This window comes from Ammospiza caudacuta, chromosome 1 (assembly GCF_027887145.1).
Source record: "Ammospiza caudacuta isolate bAmmCau1 chromosome 1, bAmmCau1.pri, whole genome shotgun sequence".
NCBI classification, from domain to species: domain Eukaryota; kingdom Metazoa; phylum Chordata; class Aves; order Passeriformes; family Passerellidae; genus Ammospiza; species Ammospiza caudacuta.
In genome coordinates this window covers 44,717,353-44,726,192 of record NC_080593.1, presented here as the reverse complement: position 1 = coordinate 44,726,192, position 8,840 = coordinate 44,717,353, and the positions used below count along the sequence as shown (strand labels likewise).

At 38.7% G+C, this 8,840-nt stretch overlaps 1 protein-coding gene across 2 annotated transcripts; it reads left to right on the top strand.

Annotated features, from left to right (window-relative positions):
* The first annotated feature begins 407 nt into the window (after positions 1 to 407).
* On the top strand, positions 408 to 8,170 carry LOC131560900 (C-C chemokine receptor type 5-like). 2 transcript variants are annotated; one of them, XM_058809910.1, is made up of 4 exons: positions 408 to 535; positions 922 to 1,021; positions 1,589 to 1,648; positions 4,640 to 8,170. In XM_058809910.1, the coding sequence occupies exons 3-4, from the start codon at positions 1,612 to 1,614 to the stop codon at positions 5,719 to 5,721; spliced, it is 1,119 nt and encodes a 372-aa protein (XP_058665893.1). In that variant the 5' UTR covers positions 408 to 535; positions 922 to 1,021; positions 1,589 to 1,611; the 3' UTR covers positions 5,722 to 8,170. The 2 variants fall into 2 exon arrangements, with proteins under 2 accessions (XP_058665893.1, XP_058665901.1); XM_058809918.1 differs by lacking the exons at positions 408 to 535; positions 1,589 to 1,648 and having other exon boundaries at positions 855 to 1,021.
* The last annotated feature ends 670 nt before the right edge of the window (positions 8,171 to 8,840 follow it).

The following is an 8,840-nucleotide window of genomic DNA, read 5'->3' as shown; positions in this document are numbered from 1 at the left end:
TCTATAGCCTTCACTGATGGGATGAGATCCTCCAGAACCCTACCAAGAGATGTCAATGTGAGGCAGGGAGTGGTACTTCACCAGGTATCTTCTCAGGGGTTCTCTCTAAAGGGTTCTCTGACATTTGGTCAGGCACCATTCCCTCTCTTGCTTTCTGTATTTTTCCTACATCCTTTGTAATTTCTTTGATGTCCAGGAAGGATCTAGAAATCTGCTCACAGTGCAGTTTCAGTTTAAAAGTCAGAGGACTCAGCTTCGAGGAAGGAAATTGATAAGAGATCAGATTTTATCAGGCTTTTCTAAAGTTTAATTCCAAAACATAAGTAACAGTGATGATTTAAAAGATCAGACTTTAGTTCTTAGTTCTTAGATCAGACTTTAGCTTTTAGTTCACTACACAGACTAAGTTATAGGCTTATGAGAGGGATTAAAATAAAAAACATAGTCCAGAAGACAAGGTGAAAGAAAAATAGGATTGATCAACTATTCTGAAATATAAGGACTGTAACTCAGAGCAAGACAACAGAAAGTGCAGGTAATTCTGAATAGACGCATAAACTTTATTCAAAGGTTTCACATTTTCTTAAAGGACAGAAAAAACATAAAAGAAACGTAACGACTTAAAAATGTAAAGGGCTGAACCGCATGTAAATTGTTCTTGATTCAAACAGGTTAGCTAAAAGATAAAATAATACTATAAACCCTTTTTCTAAAACTATAGTGCTGGGTTGTGAAACTTCAACTCCTAGGAGGATCCTCTAGAATTTCAACATATCTGCACGCCTCAAGAGTTAGACAAGTAACATCTGATGACCCATTTTTAGAAAAAAGAGAACCAGAGAACTGCTCCTTCATTTTTTTTACATGAGAATAGATATTTTTGCTTGAAGTTTTCAAACTGATACATCCTTCTTCACACAGGAAGACGTGTTTTTGACCTTCTTTTTTGTGACGGACAAGTTATTTTAGCATTACTCATGTTGTAATAATACAAGACATCACCTGCACCACAAGATACATGGTAAGTCATCTTTGCCTCTTTTATTTTTTTTTTACATTTAGTAGCTACATAGGTAGTATGATGTCTGAAGTGAAACATACTAGTGGAATCCTGCCAGTGTACTCATCTTTAAAAAGCACGCTGGCAAAATGCATAATATATGTTAAATTGAATACACTATTTTTAAAGGACAAAATCACTAGAAGACTTGAGCAGAGCATCCAGGTAGGGAAAGAAATAAATCTCTAGCGATTGATCTGAGTAAGAAACATAATGGAGTATGCCTCCATGATTTTGTCTCTGAAAATTATGTGCAATGATAGAAATATTGATTTTAAAACTGTTACTTCAAAACAAAACAGTTTGAATGTTGAGTTATTTAAGAGTACTTATGCTTCTCATAGGATAACTACAGAAAAACTAGTGTTGTGTTTTAGACACTGATTCATTGGATCCTGTTTACATGCAGGACTTTACACTTAGCACTTTACCTCCATTTGCCACAGCTTTAAAATTATTACCATTTTATGGGACTATGCAAATGAACTGAAAGTCACTTTAATAAAATCTTTGCCTTTTAAAACACAGAAAGCTGTGACCTGAAACTCAGCATGAAACAGGGACACGAGTTTACTCATCTTTTCTATGGTAAGCCTTTCTTTTAAAATATGCACGACTGCTACTCTTCTCAAGCAGAGAAACAGAATTTGTATAGCAGATTGCAGGTTTCTGGAAATATTGCATTTATCTAAACTGTACTCAAAATTATATTGAAGGTTTTTTTTTTTTTTAATATCTTTTCTTCAGAGATCTTTGTTGACTACCTTTCAGGGTTTTTTTAATGATCAGGAAACATAAGCCCAGATCCCACCAGTTAGGTGAACAACCTACTCTAGTTAGTGCACTGATTAACCCAATGAAATGTTCCAACCAGTAGCCAACAGTGTCTCCTAAAACATCAAGATTATAGGCTAAACCACAAACCTGCTTATAGTTATTTTTTCTGGATTCCAAATTAGTATTTTTAGTCTCCATTGTCACCATGTGCTTGATACTATACTCAATTCAGAGTAGTAAATTTTTGCAGAGAGACTTGTGAAGCAAAGGGCTGAAGGAATGGGGCTTTGTTATCAGAAGCAACTGCTCAAAGGGGAAGCCATAGCTTAAGCATGCAAAAAGGGTTGTAAGGAAGGAGACAAGATGCAGGGAAGATGTGGTAGTCATTCCAGGAAGGCAGAGGGAAAAGAGAGAAGGCATTGAGATAGCAGTTAATGGGAAGAAAGGTCTGTCACAAAAAGAATTATCACAGTAATATCAAGGCAGCATTTTGCTATGAATCCTATCAATCACCTACTCATAAAATCCCACTCTGGGTTTATGACTTAGTTGTTTTTCATACTCATATTTATGCATGACCATCCCACAGGTGCAAAATGAACAAGACAGGGAGTGCTAGGTCTGGCACTCATCCCATAATCCCAATATACAGCATGGCTGACATTGTAAATGAGGATACTCAGCTCTGTGCAGGGATGTACTGTCAGGGCATGCCACATGGATCTAGAAAGTCCAGCTGAAGGAAATCTTGAATATTTACTTGGGTAATGCCCAAGTCTCATAATGTTTTGAAGTAAAGAATTTAATGTTTTAAACCAAACACACTTTTAAAAAAAAGTGTTGCTGAAAGTACTTAAGAAATATAAACCCCTAGCTACTTTGAAATCAAGATATTTACTGACAACAGACAGAGCCACAGCCACTTCCTTTACCAACAAAACCATAACTGCTGCATTGTAATAGCTACATAGTATGACTATGGAAAAAAAACTGTTTCATAGAGATTGCCCGAGTTTCCTAAAAGACGGTCTTTGAAGAGGTTGACAGCACTTATTTTGTCATCAAGAAATTGTATCTGAGCAAAGCTGAGACCCAAACAATTACAATTTGCTGATATTCTCTTACTCCTCATTCTCCAAAAGAAAACTTTACACCATACTCAACATACCAAAGTAATGTCTGAACATAGATGTTGTTGTTCTTATTATTCTTAGGAGCAGAGCTGGTAGCCAGACTCAAAAACTAGGGGAAAGAGCATAACAACCTTTTGCAAAAGCAGCATTTCTTTTTGCACAAGGTGCAGATTTTGCTCCAACAAAACTTCCTCTTTTGGAGCAGAGGCATATCTGCATTGTGCAGCATAAGAATCTCCCTCAGGAGCTGGCAGCAGAACCTCATTTTTAAGGTCAGAGACCTAGAAAATAGCCCCTTCCCCAAGACCTCAGCTTAGGTTTAGCTAAGTCAACCACTTGGACACTGATTAAGGACACTGGCATTTTCAGCAATTTGTTTTTACAGCAGTAAATAGTTTATTCTCCTGAGTGGTTTTATCTACAGGCACAAAGAGATGCTTTGGGGATTTAACAAGCTCTAAGTCAGAATGGACCAGTATGAGCTTGTACCAAAAAGCAGAGCAGGGGCCTGCGTCTCAGTCACTCCAGACATGGGCTGAGTTTCTTCAGTGACATTTAAACTTGCAGAGCTCAAGTGCAGACTGAATGAAATAGTGGTGGTTTTGAGAGTGTGGTCTCTGCAGAAGATGTCTGCAATTACACAGGGCAGAGCACACCACTGAAAAAAGTGCATTCAGAAAAGGAGAGAACACAGGTGCATGACATGAGTGTTCAGGAATTACACAGCAAGCTGGACCAGATGCACTGCCTGAACTCTTCTGCATCGGACACTGTTGCCTTTGTCTAAGAACAGGCATGACATTTCCAGGAACAGGCTGATTTCAAAACTAACATCATGCCATGAGCAGCCACCTGTCTGTCATGAAGTGTCTGATAAAAGCAGTCATGATGCACAGGAAGACAGAGCAGCCCTTTAAACAGACAGCAAGTAGCTCTTTCTGAGTGGCTACCAAAGGCATTGATTGCATTTCCTCACCAAGTGACCAGGGAGCACTTTTGGTCCTCTGACACTTCACAAAATCCTCTGCCCAGCTTCTCATGGGACACACAGGAATTCTTCTGTGTTCTTCTGGAGTCTGTGAGAAGACAGTAGTCCTGAGCTTTTCAGAGATCAAGTTAAACAAATCTATGCTTCTGCATCTGGCTCACAGTCCTACCAGAGTCTTGGGAAAAGGGGAGGCTTTGGTGACTGGAGGGGCTGACATCACAATCACAGCCTTTCTCTGCTCCCAGTGTGTAGCAGAATTTGCCTGACAGCTTTCACAGCTCTGCTGCATGCTCACTTCCCAGGCCCTTACTCCTAGCAAGGGAAGGCCAGTCCCTCACAGAGTGCCTAAATCAAGAATAGCCATGGCTCAGATTCAATCCACCATTCCTCTGTTTCTGGCTTAGCTAGGCAGCTGGCAGTCTCTACTGAGAAGGAAAAAGGCACACGACAATGCACACATGGGAAATGACACACTGCACACTTCCAACATGAAGCAGTGTGACTGCACAGCTGTATGGATGAGTTTCCTGGGAGCTCTGCAATTTCATTCTCTTGACATCGTAATGCTTGCATGCTCATCAGCAGAAATCATTTCAAATGAGAACCTCAGCATGTTTCATTCTCACTGGAGATTCCTCTAATTCCTCTAGTTTATGTCTTTTTTTTTTTTCTCCTTTTCAGACCAATACACCATGGGAAATGAAACCACAGACTACACCGACTGGCCACTCACAACAGAATTTGACTACAGTGATTCCACACCTTGCCCGGCAACTGATGAAAAGCACTTTGCAGCAAAATTTTTGCCACCTCTTTATTCTTTAGTGGTGATATTTGGCCTGACAGGCAACCTGCTTGTTGTCCTTATCCTGGTCAAATACAAGAGGCTGAAGAGTATGACTGACATCTACCTGCTCAACTTGGCGATTTCTGATCTGCTGTTTGTGTTTTCTCTCCCCTTTTGGGCTTATTACGCAGTTCACAACTGGATTTTTGGGGAGGCGCTCTGTCGAATTCTGTCAGGTGTCTACCTCCTTGGCTTCTACAGTGGCATCTTCTTCATAATCCTGCTGACCCTGGACAGGTACCTGGCCATAGTGCACGCGGTGTTTGCTTTGAAGGCCAGGACAGTTACCTACGGCATCCTCACAAGTGTCATCACTTGGGCTGTTGCCATTCTTATTTCTGTCCCTGGGGTAGTATTTCACAAAACTCAGGAGGAAAGTTCAGGCTATACTTGCAGTGCTCATTATCCATCAGAGCACAGAAATACATGGAAGCAATTCCTCACCTTAAAAATGAACATTCTGGGACTTTTTATTCCGATGTTAATCATGATCTGCAGCTACACACGAATTATAAAGACATTACTGCAATGTAGGAATGAGAAGAAACATAAAGCAGTCAGGCTTATTTTCATTATCATGATTATCTACTTTTTTTTCTGGGCACCATACAACATCTGCATTCTCTTGCGTGATTTTCAGGGTGTATTTTCCATCTCTACTTGTGAAGGAAATGGTCAACTGCACAAGGCAATCCAAGTGACAGAAACAATCTCAATGATCCATTGTTGTATCAACCCTGTAATCTATGCCTTTGCTGGAGAAAAATTTAGAAAATATCTTCGCAGCTTTTTCCGAAAGCAGATTGCAGTCCACTTGTCTAAATACTGTCCTGTTTTCTATGCTGACACAGCTGAACGAGCAAGCTCCACCTACACACAATCTACTGGAGAACAAGAAGTCTCTGCTGCATTATGAGCTGTGTCTAGTGAAAAAATGGGATTGACTCTCTTGAGATCAATTCTATGTAGAAAGCCTGCTGAATCTCTCCTGGATATTGTCTCTAAGGCAGCTGAAAAAAAAAAATAATCACAGAATACACATTTACCAAAGTTTGCATTTGCTCACAGACTTGAGTATTTGTAAATATATGAAAAAGATGCAGCAAATTACTTGACTGGGGGCCTGAGCTAGCAGGCTAACAGATTTTCTGAAGGGAACTAGAGGTTATAAAGTTACACTGGTTTTTTGGAAACATCTCTTGACTTTGTGCATCACACAAGATACCTCACTCATTTAAACTCAGTTCCAGTCATATTTTTTACTAGTCTGGTTGTCTATCTCTGTAAATAATGCTAAATTACTAAGGTCCATCATACAGCATAGAACAGAAAATTTTATACACTTAGAATGGACTCTGATATTTCATGGTATATTTTCCTTTGTGTATGGTTGAGTCCTAACCACTTAGATCTTTCTCATAATGGTTCTAACTGCTAGGGGCTAATACCTAAGTGACTTTCAGGTTTGATACTTCTGAAGGGTCTCTTTTACTCATCTGTTCTTTTATATGCTACTCATGCTAAAAAGATAATATAATTGAGCTATCATTAAAAAACTAATGTCCTATAGCTGATCAGAAAATCAGTGTGGTGACAGTATTTTAAAAAACATATTTCATATGGAGCTTTAACCAGGTTGGATCAAGAGTGGAGAGTGAGTCAAGAGTGTTTTAATTTTTAGTGCAGTGATTTTGCTCGCCTTTTTTGTAGCCTCCATAAGAGAAAAACTTTTTAAAAAAATGAATGCAGGCATAATGGCTATCACCACAACAGTGGTGAAACACATGTGAAAATGATTTCTGAATTGGATTGACACAGATGTTTTTAGAGATAAGTTATAAACATTTAAGTTTACAAAACATCTGAATAAGTAAAAATATTCCCTGTTCTACAGAGCCAAGGGCAAAGGGCATGGACCATTTCTCTTTTGTTTTAGAAGCTGGTAACATTTGGGGGGCTGTGATAATGGTTTTTTTTTTTTTTTTTTTTTGCCATTTGAGAGTTTTACAGAGAGCAAAAAATTTCCATAATTAGTAAGACTGGTGGTTAAATATGACTGATTCTCCATAAAACTCAGAACCTGTAAAGCACTTAGAAAACATGAAATTAATATTTGGCTACTCAGCTGCTTAAGACCATACTATAATCACAATATTAATTAATTTGGGCCAATTTCTCCTTCTAACAGTTCTTATATTTCCCCTAAGACATATGGTATTGAACAACTTTGGAGGCAGGAAAAAAAAAGTGAATATTTTGTTTGCTGTTCCTGTCCAGGAGGGCAATTTCTGTTTCCCAACTTCTCTAGCCAGTCTTTAAAATAATATTTTCAAAGAAGCAAATGTTTCAAGAAGTCTCAAAGAAATTTTACAGTGGAAAGTGTTTGTGAAAGCAGGAAGTAAAATAGGGAAATCTTATCAAACCACTTGTTTTGTGTTATTTATTTTGTCATATTAAGCACCACTTTGGAACTACATCCACATGAGAGGTGTAACAGAAGTATATCACACCTTCTGATCTCATTTACAAGATTTTCAGCTGCATACTCTTCTTTAAGGCCCTGTGCATCAATTACTTTCTGGACTTAGTACATGCTTTAAAAATGGGTAAATATATCAGCATAATGAGAAATACACGCCTTCTAGTCAGGCTTGTTATTTTTTTTTTTTTACTTACAGAATACATTTATGAAAAAAAATTTATATTTTATTCTGTCTTGACAAGAACTTTCTCTTGGTCTGAAAAACACCTTTAGGAAACCACTTTCTCTGGAGGGCTTTGATGCCATACACAGTAATGCCTCTTTGTCAGCCTTTTGGGAGCAAAGCACAACAATCAAACGTGTGGGGACACTGACAAGCTTTCTGAGAGTCATGTCAAAACTGCCCTATCCTTCTACAGCATGGACCTCTAATCAGGGATCTTTCTAAGCAACAAGCAGCTTCAGAGGAAAGAGGAACTGAGGTTGGTGGCCCAGCATTTCGGCAGCTTACCAAGAGTTCCCATCACTTCACTGGAGAGGCATCACACTTCAGCACATGAAAACAAGTCATATTTCAGCGACTGCAATGAACTGTGATCCACATTCAAGGAGACAATTGAAAACACAGTATTTGGTTGCACTGCTGGTGCACTCAGTTAAGGACTCTGCCAATAACTGTTATAATACTTTGTATTATACCATCCATTAAAGTTGGCTAACTTTTTTGTTAGACTTCTTGATCCTTTCTCACCTCCATCCCTAATTTTTTAGAATAGCCTGGAAGAATGAAAAAGGAAAATAAATTCCTCTTCACAACACTGAAAGAACAGATGGGAAAAAAATTGGGGTTTTACAAATGGGCTAAGAACCAGCATAATCAAATAACCAGCAAGATAACTCCAGTGCTCTTAACTGCTTGTCATTAATAATCTAATAATAAATATGCTATTTGGGTTGTCATTACATTTGATTTTGTTTACATTTACCAATGGGAAAAGCTGTATCTCAGGCAATTCACACTGATCCCAGATGATTTATATTAGTGTTAAAAAAAAAAAAAAAGCGTATATAAGAATTCCAGTGTATTTAGTGACCTAAGTTATTAGGTCATCTAGCTAAAATCTAACAATTACAGCGGACTTGTACACACGCTTCCCTTCAGTTCTTAAGACTACAGTGCCACCACGTGGTCTCCTTGTAAATTTTGATGCCAACAAACATGCACTACTTCAGGCAGGCTTTTTGTGCTTTTCTCATTCAAAACAGTTTTTAGGATGAACTTCTTCACACAAAGGGTGATTAGGTATTGGAATGGACTTTCCAATGGGAGGTACCACTGTCCCTGGAGGTGTTTAAGGAGAGACTGGATGTGGCTCTCGGTGCGGTGCCATAGTCCGGTTGGCAGGGTGGTGTTGGGTCATGGGATGGACTTGGTGATCTCAGAGGTCTTTTCCGACCTAATTGATGCTGTGATCTCTTTTCCTAAGAAAATCTCCCAATCCAATGACTCCCTCCTCTACAGGCATTATCAGTATTATGCAAACAGCAGCAAG

What these genes read in the sequence shown, in the direction of transcription:
- LOC131560900 (XM_058809910.1), top strand. Translation starts at nt 1,612, where the DNA reads ATGAAACAGGGACACGAGTTTACTCATCTTTTCTATG. An exon ending in GTTTACTCATCTTTTCTATG is followed by an intron (nt 1,649 to 4,639) that starts GTAAGCCTTTCT and finishes TCTCCTTTTCAG; the next exon opens with ACCAATACACCATGGGAAAT.